Source organism: Aythya marila, assembly GCF_965140915.1.
Source record: "Aythya marila genome assembly, chromosome: 20".
Classification (NCBI taxonomy): Eukaryota; Metazoa; Chordata; class Aves; order Anseriformes; family Anatidae; genus Aythya; species Aythya marila.
In genome coordinates this window covers 10,755,595-10,781,140 of record NC_139061.1, presented here as the reverse complement: position 1 = coordinate 10,781,140, position 25,546 = coordinate 10,755,595, and the positions used below count along the sequence as shown (strand labels likewise).

Below are 25,546 nucleotides of genomic sequence, written 5' to 3'. Positions count from 1 at the left end.
AAAAATATTTATGTTATATTTTCTGCAGTATATTTTATGAAAACACTTTTTTTTTTTTTTTTGAGTTAACTGCAAACAGGAAGTTAACACTACTAACTTTCTTCCCTTAGGTTTTGTTAACTGAGACCAACACACAATTTGTAGAACAAACCATTGCTATAATGAAGAATTTGCTTGACAATCATACGGAAGGGAGCTCAGAACATCTTGGACAAGCTAGTATTGAGACAATGATGCTAAATCTGGTTAGGTGAGAAACCTGGTTAATCTTCTATACAAAGTTATATGTTTATGGAGTGAAGTAGACCCTTTTAGTTCTATATCTTTTCTGCTTCTACCCATGGAGAAAGAAGTTGATCCCTGCTCTTACTGTTCTGACAACTTCAGTAGTCATAAAGATTACTTAAATGATAGCATAGACTTATTTTCTTCAGAACCAACCATTCCATACCTCACCCCCTTTCCTGGAATTATTTCTGTTTTCTTTTCTGTACAATAGTGTTAGTGGTTAGAAACCAGATGAAGGGCAGGTTTCTGTTTGGGTTTATGCCAGTCAGAAACTTTTATGCCAATCAGAAACCTTTTTGGCCTCAAGAAACTTGGTGCTGGTCTTCAGCTGATATAAGGCTTGGAAAAAACATTAGCCCAAATACTTGCTAACCCACTATGCAAGTCAGAGTTGTATCGGCCAATGTGTAGATTATGACACAGACCTGAAAAGATTTCAAATGCATGGGCCTCGTTTTGTACAGCATGAAGTATTTACTTTTTGCTTTTTATCTTCAGATATGTGCGTGTGCTTGGAAATTTGGTACATGCAATTCAAATAAAAACTAAGCTCTGTCAGTTAGTAGAAGTAATGATGGAGAGAAGAGATGACCTTTCATTTTGCCAAGAAATGAAATTCAGGTAAGAAAGAAATTTAGACATAATAAAACACCTTGGGCAGTGTAATGTGGACAAGTATAATTTTGGTGACATGTTTAAAAAAAATAAAAGAAAACTTTATTATAATGGTATATATATATATATTTTTACTTTGTCTTCAGTGTTAATAGTTTAGAATCTAGTATTGCATTATAATTTTATTTTGAATATGGGGATACTAAAGGTATGTAAAAAAACTGATACAGAGTGGGGTATTACTTGGTATAATAAAATTCAGTTAATCTTCAATATCTGGTGGTTCGAATATGAATTTGTAATACTAAGTGCAAGCAGTAGTAGGTGTATTTAGGTGTGTGGGTTATTATTTAGGGGGGAAAAAAACGGAAAAAACAAAGCTAGCAGTTTTATGTTTTTGTATCTATATTTCACAGAAACAAAATGGTAGAATATTTGACAGACTGGGTTATGGGAACATCTAATCAAGCAACAGATGAGGATGTAAAATGCTTGACAAGGTAAGAAAGGGTACTATTAAACTGCTTCTAAAGTTGCTAACAGTGTTCCAGATACCATTTGATATCCACAGATCAGTTGGATTATGTGGAATTTCTGTAGTGGTAGTAATTCTAAAGAAAAGACCAAAATTGAAACTCAATTTTTTGTGAGCAGGTTCTTTTAAAATGTACATGTTTTTATTTAAATCTTGTTAATGCTATTTCTGATTTAGTGTTAGAATTGCTTGTTTTATTTCCTAGAACTATGTCTTCATATGATACATTATGAAGAATAAAATTGTCAAAGATTATAGTGTTGAATTCATACTTAATTTTTTTTTAGTGAAAACATTCCTTTTTAGTTGTAGTCCTTTAATAAGGTGTTGCTTGAACCTGTACCACAGAATGTGATTGCTATTTTCCTGATGGATCAGTTTAACAACTGATTCTTAAAACCTTAAAACTTTTTCAGAGATCTGGACCAAGCGAGTATGGAAGCAGTGGTCTCTCTTCTTGCTGGGCTTCCGTTACAGCCTGAAGAAGGAGATGGTGTTGAGTTGATGGAAGCCAAATCTCAGTTATTTCTTAAGTAAACAGTGACTTTTAACTATTTCTACTATACAATGTCTCAGAGTGGAAGCACCATATGACTTTTACTACCAACTAAGTTTTTTCGTCTAGCAGAAGTAGAGATTACCTCGTATAGATGTCATTTCACAAATCTCTGCCTAATAGGTTTATGGAAACATTTTCATTTAGAAAATAATTACTAAATTTGTCCTTGTGTCCCCTTAATACAGACATATCCTTAGTTCATGGGAGGGATTAGCTGGGTTTGAAATTGCATTTTCATCCATGAAATTTGAAATCTCTTTCAAAACAGCTGTTTGTAAAGGCACACCAGTGGAATTTGTTTGTTTTGTTTCTGGAACTTATATATGAGTTTTTAGGGCAGTGCCTCCTAGTTCTTACAACATATTTTTTGAAAGTTTAAACTGTGCTACAGGGAAGATTATTTGGGGGGATGGATGGGATTTTTTGGGAGGCTTATGGTCTATTTACTTTTGTATGCAAATCTTTCCAGACCGTTGCCTTCGTAGAATCTGTTTTAACTATCCAAGTCTATCTTTTTCTTTAGATATTTCACACTGTTTATGAACCTTCTAAATGACTGTAGTGAAGTTGAAGATGACAGTGCACAAACTGGTGGCAGGAAACGTGGAATGTCTCGAAGACTAGCTTCGCTACGACACTGCACTGTTCTTGCTATGTCAAATTTACTCAATGCAAATGTGGACAGTGGTCTTATGCACTCCATAGGTAAAGTAATTTGATTAAGCTATGCATAAATGAATACACAATGAAGACATTGGTGTTTGATTCATTTTTACATTTCCCTTAGTAGTTATGTTTTGTTTTTGTTTTTGTTTTTTTCAGGCTTGGGCTATCATAAAGACCTCCAAACAAGAGCTACCTTTATGGAAGTCCTCACCAAAATTCTGCAGCAGGGAACAGAATTTGATACGTTAGCAGAAACAGTGCTAGCAGATCGGTTTGAGAGATTGGTGGAGTTGGTTACAATGATGGGTGATCAAGGGGAGCTCCCTATTGCTATGGCTTTAGCCAATGTGGTGCCTTGTTCTCAGTGGGTAAGTTAATTCCTGCATTTTATTTCCTAAGTGTTTTGAAAATAATAAGACTTATAATTAGGTCAAACATTTTGGGGGTGTAACAACAGCCTGCTAAAGAGAGATTAGACCTACCTTTCGTAATAACTAGCCTTTCTTATTGTATTCTCAGAAATCCAGCTGCAAGAGATCGTGATTATCAACAGTAGTTTTATATTAAATTTCAGTTAATGCCTGGGAACAATTTTGTATACAATTATTATAATAAATGCATTTGTTTTGGTTGATGTTATTTATTACAAACTGCGTGCTGTAATGCAGACAAACACAACTGTATTTACTCCTCAAATTTAACAAGATGAATTGTTTTTTGTTATACAGCAGAATAAATGCTTATCTGTCTGGACTAACCATTATGAATTTGCGTGAGTGGTTATCATGAGAGAGATTTTTAGGCAAACAATAGCATAGGGAAGATTTAAAAAAAGATTGTGCATGCTTAATTTGATATTTATATGCAAGACTCAATAGCAAATTTAAATAATTAGTGCAATCTTTGACTCGCTGCTCAGATGACCATTTCCTGCTTCTTTTAAGGATGAGCTAGCTCGTGTTCTGGTCACACTCTTTGATTCCCGGCACTTACTCTACCAGCTGCTTTGGAATATGTTTTCAAAGGAAGTTGAACTAGCAGATTCCATGCAGACACTCTTCCGAGGAAACAGCTTAGCTAGTAAAATAATGACTTTCTGTTTTAAGGTATGTTACCTAACCTTTCTCTCTACTACATATCTTTTTAAACTTATGACTACCTTAGTTACATGAGTGATTTGGGGTGTAGTACCAGCTTGAAGACTGTTTCTAATTGTCTTCTATTTAAAGAGAAGACAAGTTCCAAGGTCTTTCATTTCAGTTTAAAATGTTGTGTAGTACTATACAAACGGAGCTAGGTTGTTGCGTCAGTATACTCTAGGAAGGATTTCCATCTGGTTATTAAGTTGATTTATGATTTGCTCTAGATTGAAAATTAAATAAAATACTGGTAGAAGTCCATCACGATTGTGTTTCAGAAGTGAGTCTTCCAGAACACCAGTTTTACAGACATCTGGCTTATGCCAAAACAAATCAAGTGTTTTCAAGCTCTTGTAACGTACAGAATTTTGGAGTGTTCCTGTGAATTGCTATGTTAATCTGGCCACATATTCTGATTTTCTTTTTTCAATAGGTGTATGGTGCTACGTATTTGCAGAAACTTCTGGAACCTTTATTAAGGACTGTGATCACGTCCTCTGAATGGCAGCATGTTAGCTTTGAGGTGGATCCTACAAGGTTTGAGATTCAAGGCGGGGGGAAACAAAAGTATTTATAAAATTGTCTCCCAGTCATTGTGATTTCCTTTTCTTTGTTGTAAATATTTTTCTCACACTTTCATACTTTTCTGCTCCTCACTACACCAGACACATTCATTTTATCTACCAACAGTCCTTATACCCAGGGAGAATTGTACAGAGCTGTCCAACACATTGAGATGAGTTCCGCTGCATGTCCTCTAAGCCCTGAGAGAGTAAGGAAGACAGAGAGTCCTTACAAAACCCCTTCTCCTACTTGCTACTTCATACTTTTTGTAGGCCACTAATGCGGGGGTTTTCCAGTAGTACCAAAAGGCATCTGCTTTAGGTCATTGGATTAGTTACAGAAGCAAGTTGGAATGCATACATACTGTAATTTTTTTTTGCTTTAATTTCTCATATCAATTCAAGATTTGGATTTAGTAGCTGTTCTGTTGTTTTGAATTCTCTTTAACTCTTGAAAAATTTTCAAAATTCTTCTTTTAAGTAGTTTGCCAAGAGATAGGTTTTATTTTTAATAGTTTAGCTGTCAAACAACTGTGTCTATCTCAGAAATCCCTTTCACAGAAACCATCATCAAACTGATAATGCAGGCCTCTTGGAATTATGAACACTTGTCTTAGTATGGAATGATGGGAGAGAATCCAATTTACAGCTCTCTGTTTATTACTAAGTTTTGAATGACCTTGTATTTGTCACTTATGTAATTTAAATTATTGATGGAATCTTCTGTGTGAAAGATTGTAAATATTTCTGTAAGATTTTTATTTACCCCTTGGGATAAGGTTACTACTGAAAATACAAGCATAGTCAGTAGGATTTGATTGCTGGTTATACATTTATGGGTCTCTTTCAGATTGGAGCCTACAGAAAGCCTTGAAGAGAACCAGCGGAGTCTCTTACAAATGACAGAAAAATTTTTTCATGCAATCATTAATTCTTCTTCAGAGTTCCCCCCACAACTTCGCAGTGTGTGCCATTGTTTGTACCAGGTATGCCTGCAATGGTTGCCTGCCCCTAAACTTTAGGGTTTGATTTTACAATTCTAGTAGTTTGCATCTTGGTCTAGTAATGGGTGCATAGTGGGCATTTCTTATAGTGGGCTGCTAAAATTCCAGTAGGGGATGGATATTCCTGCTGCCCGCAGGACCAGTAGGAAATACAGTTTGCTGTCCTTCTGGAGGAGGCTGTCGCAGAAGGGCTGTGCACAGCAGAGGTTGTGAGCTGCAGTCTCTCCGTGTTCTGGAAGAGCTATTGTTGGCCTTTCTGCCATGGAGTCTGTATCTCGGGTCTGAAGTAAAGTGAGGAAAACAGATTTTCTGAGCTATGTTTGTAAGGAGAGCATGCAAAGGAGCTATCGTCAACCACAGCCGCATGTGCGAGATTGCTGTGGAAAGTGAAAGCATCCTTGTCTTAGAGAAACAAAACTTTGAACTAATTATGAGTAGTACAAAAACATTCTATGCAATGTTAATCATTATTCTTAGCACTGATAATGTTTTAGCCGTTATTAATAATTTTTGTAGTGAATACTGTTGTGATTTTCAGAACTTGGGGGTGAAGACCAGTGCATTGTGTTGGGACTGTTGTGGGTCTGGGGTTGTTGTCCTCAGCTGTTGGGAGGAATTAGGAGTGCAAATGCTGGCCTTTTGTTTCTGCTGTAACAGCTGGTGTAAATGGCTTCTCGAGTCACCTGGCTCTCTTTCTGCCTCTGGTTTTAACAGACTGTATCCAGGTTGTGGAAGGTTTTTTTGTTTGGGTTTCTGTGTGTGCGTTAAATAGGGAAACGAGGTGGGCAAGTTGGTTTTCCTTTAGGATCAGATGGTCAGTCTCGCAGACATTGACTGCAAGTGGATGTGTCACTGAAAATGCCATGCGTGCTTGATTCTTGCTTCCATTAGGCTGGTTTGTCCTGGATGTTTTCCTAGAATTGCTTTATGTGCTGTTGCTAGGGTGCATCAGACTTAGATCCATTGCAGTGATACTTTGCTAAAAATTCTTCCTATGCAAACCATTTTTAATTCTGACGTGAATTGGAGTTACTGGAATGTACTCTGCAATGGGGTGGTTTTCAAAGATTCTGCTGTGGGAGCATATCAGTTCTATTGTTTTTTGCCTTTATATTGTTTCAGTTAAAAGGCTAATTTACATGATTTTTCTTAATAAAGAGGGATGGAAATTTTACTTCATTTAAATGCAGTAGCCTGATGAATAGAGTAGAGATAAGAATGCTTCCAAAGTTAGCTCTTTCTTTCTAGAAGTTGCACAAAGCCAGAAGTTTGGTAAGGACAACATCAGTTAACAGGTCTTGAATAAATCTGAGCTGTTTAAATTTAGCTTGGTTGGTGGAATCGCTTTCACTGACTTGCTTTTTTACTGTCACATCTTTAAGTTGTATGAATTTTCTTCCAGTTCTTTTCTCTAAAGATTATATATGAATCGTTGGTGTGTGCTTGTTCTCAAACAGCTAAATATTGCTAGCTTTCTATTGATAGAATTCCAGGCTTCACTTAGTATGGGGCTTTTCAGTGATGCTAGTTTATTCTTACAACTAATATGAAAGACATAGGATTGAGCTGCAAGAGCAAAATTTACCTCTTTGCGGGGCAGCAGTACATAAGGCTGATGTGCTATATCTTTGCTCAAATCCTGTTGTAAAATACAAGAGAACGTGAGGTTTTGTGGTGGGTCCCTTTGCCTTGAAATTAACATAATCAAGTCAAATGTCTAAATTTGGAAATCTGTAATAAATTTGATGTAGATCTGCTGGCTTTTTTTTCCCTCCATTCTCCACAGAACTACTTTATGTTATCTTTTAGCTCTCAAAGTAATAATTAACCATAATGAATCACAGATCTAACTAAATTGAAGGACACACAGAGAAACATTGGGAAGATTTAAAACTCTAAATTTATTTTTAAAGTAATGTGTATATCAAAGGTATAACACTTTACTATTTCTACTATTAAAATTATTTTGGGATGGTGAAATACGTCTGAAAGCTGAATATACGATTTAATGCCCAATATTGTATATCATGAGCACATTAATGTGGTTTGACTTTTAATCTAGCCAGAAATAGTAGAAATGATTGAAACGCAACATTTGCTTGTTTTGTATTTAGTGCTTTGTAAATAAGATGTAATAAAAAATGTGGAATAGAACCTCCATCATCAGTCTTTAGTTTATATATTTCATTTTCTGTTGGTTATGTTTGTTACATTTTACTGTGTAATTTATGTACAAGTCAACATTGGTTTTTTGTTGCTGTATGTAGTTGGTGCTGTGACTTGTTTGTGCTCATCTCTGTTCTGTAGGCAACTTGCCACTCTCTACTGAATAAAGCTACCGTAAAAGAAAAAAAGGAAAACAAAAAATCAGTAAGTTTGGAGACCTTTTTACTAGCCATTTCTTTCAAACCACAACAGAAATCTTTTGCTGTTTATTCAAAACATCTTCACTTCAGTCTATTTGAACTCACTGTAAAATCATTCTACTAATTCTGGCACAAAATAGCTTTCATTTCAATTAACACTGGAATTATTTTATATTTAAAATATTCTCTGTGTGCCTATCTGAGTAAACAAAAATACATCTTTAACATTACAGCTTAGCATTTAATATTCTGATTCCTCTACCCTTACCACCATCTTCCAAAAAAAATGGAGAAAGAAAATATTTGGTCTGGGGGAAAATCTGAGTCTGTTTAGTTGCTTTAATACTTCCATAGATAACATGACTTCAGCTTGCATCCTGGGAGAAGAACAATTAACACATGGTTTGCTGAAAAAAGGCTCCTATGATTTATTTCTGATATTTTCTTTTGTTTGCCTTCTAACTAAGCAATAAAAAATAGCATTTCTATTTATTTACTGAGGGAAGATGAGATTTTCCACTTTAACTTACTGTGTTAAAGAAGAGTTGAGATGTATATATTGTGATAGAGTGGTATCATTATAAGCTAAGGCTTACCCTTTTCTTTGACAGTGACCTCAAAATACAATGTGTGAATAATACTGAGGCAGAATAGAAATTTAGACTTTTATTAAATACTCCCATATTTTTTGCTATAACTGAGCGGATTAGTATCATGTTGAAATGCAAAATCTGTGTGCAAAGTGATACTTTACAAGAAAATATTATAAATAATTGCATCACAAGATAATTTGATTGAGGTTGCTACCAAACCATAATGATTCTTGATGTGTATGCACTAATGGCTTTATCTGTTTTAAGAAGCATGATTTGAGATTGCACTAGTTATGCTTTGAAGTAGTATAGTAAGCTGGGAATTGGGTCTTATTTAAACAATTTAACTTCATATATGAAACTTGTTAATTTTGTTCTGTGAAATGGTAGAATCTGACATTATGATTAGTTGATAATTGGACAAAAATATACATATATAGATATTGAATTTTTATAAGACACTGGCTACTTAGCTCTGGATCATTCTGTCTTTCCTTCTTTGGTAAATCTGTTGAGATACGATGGATCTGGAGAGAGATTTCTTCAAATATCTGCCTCCCTCAAATTTAGATTAGTCCTGAAACTTTAAGTCATGTAATTCACATTGATGGGGAGGGCCTTGAAAGTAATATTGAAATAGTTATTCAAATAAAATACCTGAGAATTTAAAAAGAATTATCTGTTTGATTGGAAGGCTGTGCACACCTGATTGTGAACATATGGCATTTGTCCACTTTACTGTCAGTGGCTGAAATTAACTGGTGAGCAACTTTGTAGTTTACTTTCTTAGCTTTGTACAATAGCTATTGCAGGAATTTCACCCCAGCAAGAAAGTTTATATGAAAGCTGAAGTAAGCCTTGCCAGTGTCTGGATAGCCCCCTCACCCCCTTACTCTTCTTTCCTTCTCTTTCTTGATTGTCTTACAATACAAGACCATTAAAGCCAAGAGAATCCTACTCAAATCTATTGAACTTGATTGTTATGGAAAGAATATGTAAAGTTGGACTGCCGTACAAGACTTTTCTCAGGTTGCTTTCCCTTTTCTTTAATGCAAATATATTATTTATAATTCTCAACTTCATAGGTTGTTAGTCAGCGATTTCCTCAGAACAGCATTGGAGCAGTTGGAAGTGCTATGTTCCTCCGGTTCATCAATCCTGCGATTGTCTCCCCTTACGAGGCAGGGATTTTAGATAAAAAGCCTCCACCAAGAATTGAAAGGGGATTGAAACTGATGTCAAAGGTGAATCAGTGTATACTTTTATTTGGCCATATTGTGTGTTCTGCCTGAAGTAATTCTGTTCTTCAATTTACAAGAATGAGAAAATTTAGTTAAACTTTTTAGTTTTGTATAACAAAGATCACGCTTATTTAAACTGCAGAGTTATGTTTATAAATCATAGCATGACGTAAAATCAAAGAAACCAACATAACTTCAACAGTAGTGAAAATATCTGGTATTAATGAGGTTTATAGAAGTTTTGAAGAAATAGCTTTTTTCTTCCATCTCAGGACTGGTACCATTTGGTATTACTTCCTGTAAAAAAAAAAAAGAAAAAAAAAAAAAGAAAAAGAAAAAAAAAGTGTGTGGGGAGGAGTTTACTGGTTCTGTACAACTTCTGTTGCCTTGTGTATATTATCCAGTTTTAATTGTTTTAATTGTTGAGAAATTTTGATTTTCTTCAAATAGGCATGTGCCTTTACACCTGTTTGTGATTTCCAGAAAAAATACTAACCCTTAATAAAGCACACTTTTGAAAGATGATTTCTTTTCCTGGTTTAAGCCCAAGTAAATCTCAGAAGTGAAATCTGTTATTTAGAATTATGTAAAAGAAAATACTTTGTACTAGGTGGCTTATGTCCCTTTTTTTTTTTGTTTTGAAGTTTCACAAGTTAAAATGTGTATTTCTAATAGTGAAGTTATATTGGCAGTTGTAACAGTTAAGACATTAAGCCTTTATGTGCCTCTTCCATCTTTTTATTATTTAGATACTTCAGAGTATTGCCAACCATGTCCTGTTTACAAAAGAAGAACATATGCGGCCTTTTAATGATTTTGTAAAAAGCAATTTTGACGCAGCACGAAGGTAGGCCCTTTGGAACCTTTTTTAGTTCCAAATATTGAAAAAAAAAAAAAAAAAAAGTCATGTATGCTTGCAGGCTTTTGACTTGCATTGGGTCTGCGTGTCAGACTTCCCTTACACAATTATGGCAATCACTGGTTTTCAACTCTAGGTTTTTCCTTGATATTGCATCTGATTGCCCAGCTAGCGACACTGTCAATCACAGCCTGTCTTTCATCAGTGATGGCAACGTACTTGCTTTGCACCGGTTGCTGTGGAACAATCAGGAGAAAATTGGCCAGTACCTTTCCAGCAACAGGTAAGACTTCAGAAATATTATGGAGGGAGCTGCTGATGGGGAGTGAATATTTTGAATTATATTCAAATGCTTTTACTGTTACTACTGAGAAGAATATGGTGGCTGAAAAAGTCTTACCTCTGGATACTTTTTTGTCTTACTGACACCTCATCACTGGGTGCATGTCTAATATCTTTCTTGCCTGTTTTGCTGCCAGCCTTCTGTACAAGTGTATATTTGTCTGTCAATCTTTGTAAAAATCGATATGCATAATACACATTTTTCTAATTCCTTCACTGAAAACATTTTTTATAATTTTGAAAAGGATATGTAACCTCTTCAAGGTAAGGAAGGGTACTAGGCAAATAATAATAATAATAATAAAACAAATTTAAAAACAAATAGAACAAATAATAAAACAAAACAAAAACAAAAACCAGGAATTGCTGAATAAATAAAGACTTATCTGTTAAGTAATAATGCTGTTTCTAGGGACCACAAGGCTGTTGGAAGACGACCTTTTGACAAAATGGCTACTCTTCTTGCCTATCTGGGTCCACCTGAGCACAAACCTGTGGCAGATACACATTGGTCCAGTTTAAATCTCACTAGTTCCAAGTTTGAAGAATTTATGACAAGGTAATGAGATTATCGTGGAGGGGAAGCTCATTGTGGGTTTTCTTACTTCAGCAAGGAAGTAGTTACTAAGACTTGAGTTTTCATTTTGAAGGAGGGTTTAAAAGGCTGGCTGTATGTACACCTGTTAGGTTTGTGAATAGAAGATTTTAATTTCAATAATTAAACAGAATTAAATCGGAATGCAGTAGCTTTTGTGATTTAACAGAGGTTCAAGATTTTATGAATTTAATGCTTCTGTTTAAAGATGCAAATAAATAGTGTTTGGGATTTTTGTTTTATTAAGACAGTTGTGAAAAGCTGATGTCATGTACTGCTTTTTAGGCATCAGGTGCATGAAAAAGAAGAGTTCAAAGCACTGAAAACATTAAATATTTTCTACCAAGCTGGGACATCAAAAGCTGGCAATCCTGTTTTCTACTACATTGCTCGGCGGTAAGGCATCTTTCACCTCCTTTGTCTAAAATAAACATGTAAAAGCTGAAGTATGAAGTGTATATATGAAAGAGATGCAAACAAGACTCTGAAATTAACTTATTTGCTGAATATTGGTGACAGAAGTTTTGAACGGTGATCAGAACTAAATCAGAACTAGTTCTTCCACCTAGGAATATGTACACCTGCAGAAATATGCCTGAGACTTTAATTTTTATTTATTTTTCACCGTTTGAAGTAAACTGCATCTACACCACTTTACTATTAATCCTTTATCAGAGGTTTTAGCATCTTCATATTATGAAGTATAAAATTAATAACAAGCTAAAATAAGCAATAAAACTGAAAAAAGTCCCCATATCCCAGTCATTCGCAGACTTCGTAAGAAAAGGAGAGTCATTGTGCTCACAAGTAACTGATGGGTGCAATCAAATCAGGATTGAAAACCAAGACTGTAGCTGTTACACCTTTTCTCTGAGCTGTGCTGGTGGTGCCCTTGCCCTTGGTACTGGTGCCGCTGTTGAGGTGCAGGCTGGCAGCAGGGGCCGCTGGTTTTGGCACCGGCGGGGCGCTGCTGCCATGGTCTGCGGAGTTCTCCCTGGTGCCACGTCGGATGCTGAATCCTCGTGTCATTGTGGTGCTGGCTGATGCTAGCAGGTCTTGTTTGGATGTTGGCCTTCACGGTCAGATGGTTGCCATCGCTTTGTGCTCCAGTGGGGCTCTTGGTTTTGCTTCTGCTGCCATTGCCAATGTGGTTTTTGCTGGTGGTTAGCTGAGTTGGTGCTGGTGGAGCTGCCTGAGGCAGTAGTGCTGGTGTAGAGCTTGTGGGCGTGCTTTGGCTCTCCAGGTGCTTCTGTTGCTGATGGGCTGCTGGTTTAGGCTGCCAGTGGTGGTTGCTGCACCAGTGGGGTGCTTGCTTGCAGGACCATTGCTGATGGCGTGCTCACTGCTGGCATGGTTAGGCGTGGTTATTTCCTGGGGTCATGAGCTGCTTCTTGGGGTAGGACTGGGAGCACAGCTTTCGGTGGTGATGCCAGTACTGCTGTCCTCGTGTGCTCTGTGCTGGGGGTAGCTCTGCTGCTGGCAGTGGCAGTTTCAGTGATGGTGCTGCTTCCAATAAAAAGTGTTGCCGTAAGCTGAGGAAACGTCCTCAGTGGCAAACTTTCTGCAGACCCTTTGAGCTCACGTAAGAACATGGGTGCAAGCAGGGGAAAGCATTTCTGAAGCCGCGTATTCTGTTTATATTCAACAACTTACGTAAACAGTTAATATATGTTTGCAAATAAGGCATTCTTCAAATTTACTTATCTCCAGTGAAAATCATACCCAACATGAATTTCATTTTTTTTCCAATTAACTAAAATTTTAAATCCCTACTCTTACTCACTCTTAGAACTTTTCATTGCATTCAGTAGTACTTTTTATTCTGTGTTGTAGATTGACCTACAAACTTTCTAGAAAAGTCTGTGCTCTGTTACACCATGTGACTTTTGTTATTTCCCCAAGGAAATTTTCAATTTTTCAAGTAGGGAACAATTTTAATAATTGGAAAATTTTATTGTTTTGCTACTTGATATAATAACCATACCTTACTCCAAATTCAGGTTGAAGGCCAAAAAAACAGCAAGCTTTGAAGAACCTTTCTGAATATAACCTCTAACTTTATAGTTGTATTCTGCTACTTAAATATGGATTCCTATCCAGAGATCCAACAGATTAGTATATCTGTTCACATTTTCATTGATTATGGTTTTGATTTTTCAGAACAACAACAACAACAAAAAAGCTTCTGTTCAGTATCAAATGTGGAAGGTAAAACAAATCTCAAAACTCTTTCCTTCCGGAATTTTGTGCTGCCATGCCAAAGGGTTTTTTTTACGCTTTAAAAAAAAAAAAAAAAAAAAGGCGGGGGGGGAAGAAAAAGTAAAGTTTAAAGACCCATTTTTTAAATGTTCCATTGTGCAAGTGACATATCTTTTGATTACGAGTTTTGCTGAAGTTAATTTCTGCATAGGCTTATGAAGGGTTATGGTTCTCGTGGACAGCATGTATCAGCTTAAATAACTGTGTTTTGAAAAGCATGCTGGTTGTTTTAGACAACATAACTAACTTTATACAGTTGAATGTCAGTAGAATTTTAAAGAATATGTAATGTATTATGTTCAGACCCCTTCTAAACTAGTTGTGCTGCTGTCAATAGTAAAAACAAATTGGGAAAACACAGGAATAAAATGGATGTTTGGAAACTCAGATTATCTCCCAGTTGTTGTGTTTGTTCACTGTTGTGGTTGAATAAGCTTGAAAAATTGTCATCCTTCTACTGCAAGTTAGCAGGATCAGCTAGAGTCACTTCATCTCTCCACTCCCACCTGCATTTCTGGTCCATCCCTCAATTCTGTCAAAGTAATTTTGGAAACTGTTTCTCTGACATTGATGCAAATATGTGTCACGAGAAAAAATATCTCCTTTTTAGGATAGATAAATAGAGCCAATGTAGTCATACAGGTACACCCATCTTTTCCTATCTTGGACATGAGCCTGCAGCTAATAAGACAGAAAATATTACTTTTTTTTTTTTTTTGAGGTAAAGTCCTTGGTGTTTAAGCTAGAATACACTGTCTTTAAATTCTCTTTAAAATTTGTTTGCTTGCCACCTTTTTCTCCTCCAGTTTTTCCATTGAATACTGTCTTATTTCATGTCAAGTAAAATAAAATGCCTGCGTTGTTATCCTGTCCTGTTCAGGCAAAAAATTAGGTATACATATGCCAAGAGTAGTGACAATCCATCTTCACAAAGTTTACTCTGTCTGGCATTGATCCAGGGCATCCTTATCTATTCTGGGAAGACCTGACATACCGTGTTTCCTTCATTTGCAGAGCAAGGAATGGTTATTTCACCTGTAAAGAAAGAATTTCTGGAAAGAAGTTGGTACAAAAGCATGCAACACATGCTTGCGAGGTGTAGAGCCCGTACTACGTTTTCTTTAAAAGCAGAAAAATAAAATTATCCACAGCTGGCTAACTTAACAGGAGTGTTCGGTCTCTAAGGAAGCTTATAGGCATGGTGGTTATGACTTAAAAATGAGTTCATATGGAAGTGATTTATGTAAAATATGTACCGCTTGCGAAGCGTACGTGTGTGAAAACTGAAAGAACTGACCTCCATTAGGAAGACATGTGAAGATGGCAGCAGTAAGCATTACCCTTTTTGTGGGAAGCATTTCAGTTTAAGGTTGGGGTTTTTATTTGGGGTCTCTTGGCGGGTGTAGGAAGGTGTTAGCGCTGCCCAAGTGGAGGACATCGGCCTGACTGTCGCAAGCTGGTGCTCTGCACCCCTTCAGCACCGGTGGGACCGTGGGGACCCCCCCACGGTGGGTGTGCAGCCTGCGGTCCCAACACGCAGGTCCCGGGGAGCGACGTGTGCCAGGGCACCACAGCAGCAGTGAGCAGAGAGCAGTGCCCAGCGTTGGGACGGCGAGTGCCTCCCCGGTGCTTCTGTGGAATGGCAAAAGGGTCTACGTGGTGCTTACTTGGGGTATTTGTCTTAGGGTTCTGAGCCAGATGTCGTGTTTTGAGGGGTGAAATGGGGAGTGACTGTTTAGATTTGAGCTGGAAGGACATTTGAGGGCTTGCAGCAAGCAGATTATTTTTTTTAGTTTGAGATCTTGTTGCTAAGGCATTGTTGAGTCATTTTACTGATATATCTGGATCAGTTTGTATCCTTCTTGTGCTGTGAAATTTAATCTTGTCTGTCATTTTTCTCCACATTGTGTTTCCTGGGTAACAACCAGACTTCCAAAGCCAGTGATCTTCTGTCTCTAATCCTTACTCTGTTACTAAAGTGATTGATAAATCAATAGATATTGATCCTGAAGTACTGCCATCAAGTTTTAGAGCTGATATCCCAAACTAATTAATAGGAAATGTGGAAATACGGACCTCTGAGTTGTTTCCCACCACAGCTATCCCTGCAGCAATTTTGATGTTTTAAAAGCCAACATCTCTACAAGAAGGCGTGCCAGACCTCTTCTGGGTAATCAATTAATAGTCAGAAGGCAGCACCATTTTCAAAAAGATTACTGAATGTCATTTTGAATTGTTGGATAGTTATTTTCCAACAAAGAATTTTCTGAGGACAGGTTATTGTATTTGTATTACCAGAGGCCGAATGACCAGCATGTTTAAAAGGAAGCTGGTTCGGTAGCGTTCACATCCTTGCCTCTTGCTTTTATTTCAATTTGACTGCGCTGTTGCCAAGCAACAAGTGCCCGACTCCCCCGGTCGCCTGCCTACTCCAGCTCTGTTATCAACTCATTTGTATGCCAGAAAAATACAAGGAGCCTAAATTTCGGTCTGCTTTGTTGAAGGCAATCTGACTAAGAAGCCCTTGTTTGCACCTACCAAGGACGAGTTGTGGGTAAAGAGATAGCCCTGGAGTTTGGGAGGAGGTGCCGTCTCGCTTCCATGCACATCTGTGATGTTTCCCAATCAGTACGTGTATTTAGAAAAACCACAGAACCCCATGTGCACATCCAGGCTTTTATCAGCATGCTTAAAATTTTGAAGTAGACTTGCCATTTGCCCCAAATAACTTGTGGAAAACAGGATTTTCTCATAGCTTCGCTGTTCACTGGGTAGTCTCTTTATAGGTGGAACATGCTCGGAACATTTAAAAGTTGAGTTCACGTAGACGTTTTGCATCCAGTAAGATTTAGCATCCTGTGTTGAATGGCTCAGCAAAAACATGTAATATCTCATGTAATTCCCTCAACATAATTCACTCTAGACGTTGTAGTCATATTACCTCATTTTGTGATCTCTGTCCTACCTTGCAAGCTAAGCTGCTTTAAACTGTGTGTGATGAAACCATATGGGTGAGATAATTCTAGGAAATTTCTAATTCTGATTTAAAAAGTAGGTTGATACTGTTTTAGTGTCAGTCAGTACTTAGCAAATACATTACCTGTCCAAAAAGGGTGGCAGGCAGTGGCATTTTTTCAGATATTGATCCTACTTGCTGGAATTTCAGTTGTGTCAGATTATTTAACCTGGGGAAAATATATGGAACTTGTGCAAGTGGGGAACTTCCAGCCTGCTGGTAGCCACTCAGGTTAATGAGGCACTTCTGGCTACTGAAGGCACTGTGCACATCCTGCTTATAGCCCGGTTTGTTTTAACTTTGACTTGGGTAACTAGTTCTTGTGTACCTCAAATGCCTATGAAATATCAGTGGTGTGTTTTTTTTCTTTAAATCTTTCTGTTCTGTTAAACACGAAGATACTTTTTTTAGCACATAGACATGTCTTAAGGGGTTGCAACTTCTAAAGAGTAAGAACGAGAAGGGTAGGCTGTGTTACCATTATCACATCAGCTTATTAATAAACAATATTAGGAAAAGTTGAATATCAGAATAATACAATTGGCTTATACCATAGTTTCCCCCATAAGACACAGAGATTGAGCCAAGTGCCTGCTTGAAGTAGGTTTGTATAATAAAATAGTATCTATTCAGCAATTATTACCTATCTGCCAAGAGTATATGATAGCAATGCTTATGTGAAAAGAAGCACTGTGACTAATTCAGTTCAATACAAACATAACTTTATTTTTACTTAAATGCCAATGAAATAACTGTACAAATTCATCGTGTAACATTTACTGTTAGAAATTAAAACACATTTCTGATTATAGAAATATTGTTCACAATTGGAAAGTTATGATTTCTCTGATACCGGGTTGTAAGTGGTCTACAGCCCTCACTGCCACCTAGGAGAAATAGGTAGAGGGCTCCAGTCTTGGTATTGAGGTTTTCTGGATTTTGCAGCACCTTCATGCTACAATAACTGGAAATTAAATGGCCTGAAATGCATGGAAATCATTGTATAAAGATATGCAGTATTAGGTGAATAATACTTTTTCAATGAACTTGTTCTTCAGTTTTCATTTCATGCTGTTTGCAAAACTTCATCAGTAGTATATCAAGTACCTTTGCCACATAATTTTCTTAAGGTGGTCAAAACCATGCGTGCATCTATTTCTACACATTGATGGTGCAGATGTCAAGGAGAATAGCGTTCGTGCTCATCATTGTAAGGCAAGGATTTGGGCATGTTCAATGCCATGGATTGAATTAATTTGTTAAGTCACAACATTTAAGGAGTGTTTAAATGACAGCTTTTAAACTAATTGCTTACTTGATATATGTTACATAACTTGCATTAGAAATTGGCTGATATTTTCTTTCAGTATTCAAAAAGTAGTAGTTTGAAACACTCTGGCTGAATTGCAGCATTCTTTTAGGCGTAACGTAGTGACAGATATTTCCGATTTTTGATTGTAATTTAGTGGTCAATTTTGTTAATTTGTGTAGGTAAGTTCCTTGTTGGAGAGTGTCATGGCATTGAACATCTTGTGTTTTCCTTCTATCTTTTTTTTTTAAAGTATGGAGAGCGAGAAATAACTTGCCTGCAGCCTCTAAGTCAAGACAGAGCAAAAAGAGGTATCAGCCCCTACCATTTTTCCCATGCTGAAGTTGGACCACATTGGCTTCTCAGTTTACCCTCTCTTAGATAGACATCATGGCATTGTCATATTTAATTCCTAAATTCAAGACTGTTGTTCTTCATATTTAAAATATCCTAATACATATGAAGCAAACATAGATATACATGCTAGCAATTTTTCTCAGGAATAACTTCTGATTAGTGAAACAGCTAGGTTTAGTTTCTTTATTTTTCCCTTCCTTATGCATGTCATCATAACAGAGAATCTGTGCTGCTATATTACAAGGATTGCTCATCGGCAAGTCAAGCAAGACAATGCAGATATGATACAAGACTTCTATTTTTTCCAGTTGTTTATGACAAAATCATACATAAAATCAGTACTTAAAATTCTGATGTTTTATTCTGTGCAATTAAAATTAAAAATTTAAATACAAAATAAGCACATTTTTAAAAACAAAATCATAGGTTAGTTTTACTCAATTAAGACTTTAAAATAAGTAGCAGCTTAGTATCCAGACATTAGTGTGCGCTTCTTTTAAGAACTGTTATCTTCTTTAGATCAGTCAGAACTTCAAATTTTTTGTATTTTGATTAATTATTTGACCTGGATGTCTTACCTCCAGCTATGTATCACAGGAATAAGCTCAATACTTCTCACAAGAATACAAGCCTCTAGCCAATAAACATTGCCACTGCATTAAGCATTACAGCATAAAACAAATATACCTCACAGATACTTGCTTTGGAGGGCACATCAGTGTTTAAAATAGTTGTGGTGGATTCCTCTCTCCTTAAGGTAGCAGTTGTGCTTTGAGGCATTTTCGAGTAGTTTGTTGGCATTCCGCTGGTGATACTTAGAGTCATGGGGGTAGTGGATGATCCTGTTGGATGGGCCAGGCTTGAGTTCACGTCAGTTGAATCTTTAATGTAGATTGTGTGTGTGGCTGCTGCTTCGTAAGCGCTAACCTTCCTAGTTGTCAGGTCTTCTGGATAGAGGAGCAGTGGCCGGTCTGTGCTTGTAAACAGTACAGTTTGGCCTAAGGTAGCCAAGGTAGTAACTTCCTTAGCTTTAAATTGTTTATACATTTTTGTCATTTGGGCTGGTTCAGTTGCCACTGGGGAAGCAGCTTTGTCTGCTGCCTTTATTCCTTTAATCATGAGGTTAGTGGCTGGAACTGTGGGAGCAGCTGCGGATGGCGTGGCGTTCACCCAAAGCACAGATTCGTTAGCACAGGGAGCCCCTATGACGCTGGCGGTGGTTCCCTGCACCCATTTAAGTAAATACGGGATGTTTTGTTTATCACTGCAGGACCAGGGGTTGTTATATAGTGTTACAACTTGCAGCTGAAAGAGCTGGTCAAACGCTTTGTCAGGAATGTATGTGAACTTGTTGTTGTGTAGGTAGAGGCTTGTAAGGTGCTGTAATCTCACCAGTGTTCCTGGAAGTATCTGGGACAAGAAATTATTGGATAGATCCACTGTCTCTATGTTGTAGGGCATATTGGTTGGAACTGTCCAAAGTTTGTTGCTGCTGAGGTTGAGAAACTTGAGACTGCTCAGTGTGTTGTTGATGAGAACAGCTCTTTCCACCATGTTCCTAGAAATATCAAGCACTTTAAGATTCCACTGGTAAGCTGTGTCAAGTTTCTGAAGAACTTTAATGTTGTTATTTATGGCATATAATTCCCACAAGGACTTGGGCAGATGAGCAGGAATATTCTTGAGCCAATTATTTGAAATATCAAGGGTCCTCAAGTTGGTGAATCTTGTCAGCTGATGATCAAGATCTACAAACTGGTTAAAGGATAGATTTAAATATGTAATGTTGTCTTGAAGTCCATGTGGCAGTACAGTTAAGTTTCTGCCTGAACAGTCCACATTCCTGTTGTTTCCTGAGCATGTACAGTTAGAAGGACAGATAACCAAAACAGTGGGTATGAATAACAGAAGGACCAGCAGACAGGTAGATGCTTTCAATATCTGGTGTTCCATTGCTCCCTAAAAATAAATATACCAAAATGACACCCTTTAAATCTATGTAATATATATTTTTTATTTGTAAGGGCTGTCTTTGCAATGATTAGTTGCAGCAGAGATTAAGTAAAAATATCAATAAACCCCTTTGTGGTACGGTCCTTTTTATAATTGTTCAAGAGAGACTTTACAAAGCATCCCTTCATAGACTGTCATGTTGTCTGGCAGAATGAGACTTGTTTTTTCATCTCCCTTTCCCCATCAAGCTCAAATGAGGGCTTTCTTCCGAAAATGCAAGTCTCTTCCAAATGTTATACAATGTCTGCTTCTTGTTTTTAGTGATTTCAAGCCTATATTATGTTTGGAATAATGTGTTCTTTTATACAAGATGAAAAAATGGCTGTCAACTGGATCTGCTTCACAAATCTCTGCAGTAATGTAGCAGTCCCCCCCATACATGCATGCTATTTGCTTAAGTAGAATTGGTTAAAATACATTTTAAATTGTTAGGAATTTAGTTTGAAAACCGAATTCTGCATTCATGGTAACATGCATATTGCTATTTTTCTTTATTATCACGTCAATTACATTCTCAAAGCTGCTAACACATGTTTGAAGCTGATTTAATGTTAGTAAGAAATCTCTGACACTGCAGCAAATTTCTGGTGCAAGCATCTGTCATCAACTAATAATTTTGTTTTTATTTCTATCTCTAAATTTGCAGTAGGTTTTTGTGATTAAAAACAAAAAATGCAAACTTACCGTAATCTCTTCTGCAATATCAGCACATCATTTCTGTGAAAGATTTAAGCTTAGAGGTCGTCTTGTTCTAGAGAGTAGCTACAGTTGCTGTCTGTGGATTGTGCTTGCCTCTTCAGCTGCATCGTATTGCTGCTAGCTGGGGCTCTGCAACCACCTGATCTGTACTACATTGGAGGACTGCAGAGCTGTCATTGGTGCTGACTCAAATTTATTGCAAAGCGTGCATATTCAATAAAATAGTTGGCTTTTGTAATTTGAGTTCGTTAACTTCTCCCTAACTATATTTTTTTAGCCTTGTTAATGCATCATAATATAGTACATAAAATTGCCTAAGTAAACAGTACTGAGTGGAATTTTGGTGGGCTATTTTAGCTTAACCTCTGAGTCCATTTAAATGTTCCTATTTAAAAAGTCACTCAAGTTGTGTTCTGTTTTACCTTCACTTAATCTCTGCTTCTGTAGTAAAGGTTAATGTTAATTTAGGCTTCCTATCTTGAGCTTTTTTAAGCAACAGTGCTAGAATATCTTTTCATAATTTTAAAATGTTCAGTTTTCTGCTGCTCAGATCAGGTTGTCCCTGTATTTTCAGGTATAATATAGCCCAGACTGTAGGATTTTACTGCTTTCTGTAGGAAAGCTTTATCTGTGTTTCTCCAAACAATATCGTAAGAGTATATATTGTTTATAATGCTGTTAATTTTAACATCATTTAGTGCAACAGCCTTATAGAAGTCTCTGAGCAACTGGAAAGCTGTTCTTCAGGCATACAGATGTATACATCTTATAAAAACAATAAGGAAACTTGTAAATATATTTTCCTGTGCCCATTGTACCCACATCAGCATAGAATTGTATATGCACATCTTTTTACCTTTGTGACCACCTTTCAACTTCCCATCAAGTAGCGTATTAAAATGCATGGTTCTAGACAGGGCAGCAAGCTTCTCTTGTAGCCAGGGCCCAGAAAGGAACCTCTAAAACACTTAAGCATCTGGAGTTAAAAGGCATCTGGCATCTAGACAACTGTAAATCAATTTTTGAAATTTATATAAATAAGATTGAACCTTTTCTGAAAAGACTGCTTCAAAGGAGATAAGTAAACGTGCACAACTCATTCTGATAGTTATTTGTCTTGGGTGTTCTGTGAACTGTTTGTATATCCACAAAAATCAAAAGTGCCTAGGTAAAAGAAAGCTTTTTCATGCTTGTTCTTCATGTGCTTGGACCTGTTTCAGCTTTTTCATGACCACTATATTAATTCTTTACTTTCACTATTATTCTCTGCGTTACCAAAAAATAATGTGCAGTGACTAGAGACTTTATATCACTAAATATTTTGGCAATATTGTATCTGGAGGAAATCTCCTTCCTATTAATGAAGAACAACTGATGGCTGTTATGAGGATTTATTTTAAATGCCTGTCAACCGCTGTTACCAAGTAGTCTCCAGTCATATGCAGAAAACAGACCTTTTTTTATGAAAGATAGCCGATATATATGCATGTCAAAGCATTCGCATTTTGCTCTGAATTGGAAGCTTTGTATCTAAGCAAATTCTCTGTTGTGCTTTAAGCAACCAAAACATCTTTGAATTAGAAAGCTTTATTAAAATTGGCTTGAATTCATTGCATTCACTTGTACAGCCTAATAGGACAAACAATTGTTAGAAGCTCTGAGTACCTCGAAAGCTTATACTGTTTCTTGAAAGCTCCGTGTATCAGTATGCTATGTATACGTATGTGCTGACACACAAAGGTATGCATGTTCTGTTTTCCGTAGTCTCCAAAATCTGGAGGTGCTACTTGTCTATGCAGTAGGCTCCATCTGTATTGTATTTTGGCATGATTTGTTTTGGGCAGAACTAGGTTGTTCCCTTCTGTGAAAGCTGAAGTCAAGAAGTGCTGGGGAACCGTTGCTCGTGCTGTGGTTTGGTTGTTCCTGCTTGTGGCAACTTCTCCATTGTTCAGTTATTTGAAGAACGCTTCATTTAAGAAAAATGAGAAGCATGTTGGAAAGTGATTTTGCCCATCTATGGGAGAGTGTTCTGGCTGAGGCAGTGATTCACAAATCTCTTAAATGATTAGCTCAGGAGGCGGGGGGAATTGTTCCTTTATTTCTGAGAGAAGTTCCTCTTGTTTGCTGGGATCCAAACTATGATCCTCAGCTGGTTCCCTGAGCCAGTCAGGTGGAGGTGGCAGGTCAGAGGGCTCAGAAGAGGGGTGAGGACACGAGCCAGGTGTGCAGCTTGCTGCGTCTGAGACGGGCGGTGCAGCAGCGCTGGAAACGGAGATGCTGGCTGCAGAGCAGTCTTCTGCTGGTGGAGGCACTTGGCTGCTTTCATGAGTGGTGGTGCAGCTGGGTGGTTTCTCTGACGCGGTAAGATCATGCTGGAAGTGTGTATCTTCTCTAAATTTCCAAGGCAACACAGATAAAACCGATGAACGCTTGGTAGCCTGGCCAGAGTCCATAAAGATGTCTGGTGTGTCTCCATCTGCAAACGGAGAACGACCAGCCCAGTTTGAATTGACTAGAAGGGGCTTTCTGCAGCACTTCCACAGAATAATCACAATAATAGCAATTATCATACTAACCAAAATTACGCCAATTATCATTGCTGGTAGGCTTTCACTTCTAGGCTCTTTGTATATTTCAGTCGGGTAAGGTGTTGTCGTCACAGCAGTCAGTGCTCTGCCAAACGTGTGCAGACTGGGTCTGGTTGTTTGCGATTGATATGCAGTAGATCTGTTTTTTGTTGGACTCCTGGTGCTGGTATATACATTTCTTTCATTCGTGGTAACATCTGAGGGTGTTTCGGTAGAAAGCGATTTCAAGATTTCTCCAGAGATAAGAACCAGCATTATTTGGCTGCCCACCATTTCCCTGCAGTCTATTGAAATGCGTCCTCTCCTACAGCAGAAATAAAGTAGAACATGTTAATTTGAACTTCTGAAGTACCGCTTTACAGGCACCAGACAATGTTATGTTATACGTAGTATAAAAATAAGATTAGACTCGCTGTTTGAACTTTCACGCCTGTTGCCATTTGTATAACCAGCAGGTTTGTCACTGATTTTACAAGCAGCAGACAGGTTTTCAGTATTACTGATCGTTGAAGTTAAACGACTTTGAAGAGAATGTCATAATTACTATTTTTTCACATTATCAGAAAAAGGCATTGGGAAAGAAGTCCAAAGTATGTTTCAAAATAACTTTAATCATTCGCCTAGATGGTTACAGATGCAAAACAAAATATGAAACACTCACAGAAGTATTGACAAACGCTATTGTCACAAAAGCAAATAAAATTGTCTTGTTTTATACCTCAAAGATTGAAAGAGACAAGCCAAGCCTGAGTTAAAAACTGTTAACAGTTCTGTTACTTTTATTTCCTGTTCTTGCCTCACTTCTGCAGTTGGAGTGTAATATTTTTTTCAAGTTTCCAAATACTGCTACTGTAATGGAACATCGCTCAAACGTGCTCAGGCTGCTTTAGTATAAATTCCTGCATGTGGAACATTTTTGTAATGATGGGGGCTGTGTTAATGTTAAGTGTTTGGGATGAAACACTTTTTTCCCTGTACTGCTTAGAGTTCAGGTCTCTGAATATCTCTGTATGAGACAAATCATGTAAAATACAGCCACTATATGTGATTATTTTTTTTATTCTGAAATTACTTTCGTGCATTTTGATCTAATTTATTATTATAATATTAGTCATGTGAAACGGTCTTCAGAAAATCACTATGCATTACTACAGCACCTGAAATTTAATTTTATATGTTTAATTAGTGCTTCTAGAGAACCTTATAATCTAAACCATATAAAATTCATAACAGATAAAAATGACACTATTTCATTTTCTTCTGCTCCCCTCTTTTCAAAATACAGTCAAATAGTACGTATAGAGTTCATGATAATTCATAACAACAACCGTTTAGGACCGAGATAATGCTTGTAAGATAGAGATATTCTACAAGAGCTTTGACTGTGTCAGAAGCTTACAAAGCACTGCACGCAGTTCCATTTAAAAGCAAATAATGCAGATATGAAGCAACGACAACTTGAAGTTGATTCTTACCTTGACATTTATGGTTTATCAAGCAAGCATCTTATTTTTTGTTTGAAGCCTTAGAAAGACGGACTGTGTGCTGAAAGCTGAGCAGTTTTAAAATGGCTTTTCTCACATTGAAGCAAGTTTCTGCAGCTGAAGAGGAAGTTTACCAATACTTGCTGCAGGAAGTGCCAAGAGTAGGGAGATTACTAAGAAACTTAGCTCAAGGTTTGCATGATTTAAGAGCAAACTTTTCAGCTCTGATGATTTGATGAAACTTAAATATTTACATGCTTGTGGCTTTTATTGAGTATGTGTCTATTATGAAGAAATTAATAAACGCTTGTTTTCCTGTCTTTGAAAATAGTTACAAAATTTTTGATTGACATAGAAGTAGGTTTGGATTTTATTTTTACAGATATAATTTTGGTGGTGGTTTTGATGAACTGTCAGGATTATTAATGGAAAACCAACCTTAGGTTCATTGCGGTG

The 25,546-nt window shown here is 37.1% G+C and overlaps 2 protein-coding genes across 5 annotated transcripts in view; one reads left to right on the top strand and one right to left on the bottom strand.

Moving 5' to 3' along the window:
- NF1 (neurofibromin 1) overlaps window positions 1–25,546 on the top strand; it is a 93,700-nt gene that overhangs the window by 31,457 nt on the left and 36,697 nt on the right. For 3 of the 4 annotated variants that reach the window (XM_082776228.1, XM_082776227.1, XM_082776225.1), the window contains 15 exons: window positions 111–250; window positions 787–909; window positions 1,320–1,403; window positions 1,855–1,971; window positions 2,521–2,702; window positions 2,820–3,031; window positions 3,608–3,769; window positions 4,236–4,339; window positions 5,216–5,351; window positions 7,677–7,739; window positions 9,414–9,572; window positions 10,319–10,416; window positions 10,565–10,711; window positions 11,183–11,329; window positions 11,651–11,761. In XM_082776228.1, the coding sequence (XP_082632354.1) occupies window positions 111–250; window positions 787–909; window positions 1,320–1,403; window positions 1,855–1,971; window positions 2,521–2,702; window positions 2,820–3,031; window positions 3,608–3,769; window positions 4,236–4,339; window positions 5,216–5,351; window positions 7,677–7,739; window positions 9,414–9,572; window positions 10,319–10,416; window positions 10,565–10,711; window positions 11,183–11,329; window positions 11,651–11,761 (1,985 nt within the window). The remainder of the gene's footprint in view (window positions 1–110; window positions 251–786; window positions 910–1,319; window positions 1,404–1,854; window positions 1,972–2,520; window positions 2,703–2,819; window positions 3,032–3,607; window positions 3,770–4,235; window positions 4,340–5,215; window positions 5,352–7,676; window positions 7,740–9,413; window positions 9,573–10,318; window positions 10,417–10,564; window positions 10,712–11,182; window positions 11,330–11,650; window positions 11,762–25,546) is intronic. The other variant, XM_082776226.1, reaches the window with a different exon arrangement.
- On the bottom strand, window positions 17,422–23,062 carry OMG (oligodendrocyte myelin glycoprotein). Its single transcript, XM_082776506.1, has 2 exons — window positions 21,004–23,062; window positions 17,422–20,265 (listed from the first exon to the last, which is right to left on the bottom strand). Exon 2 carries the CDS (start codon window positions 20,257–20,259, stop codon window positions 18,940–18,942), a length of 1,320 nt encoding a protein of 439 aa, XP_082632632.1. The 5' UTR covers window positions 20,260–20,265; window positions 21,004–23,062; the 3' UTR covers window positions 17,422–18,939.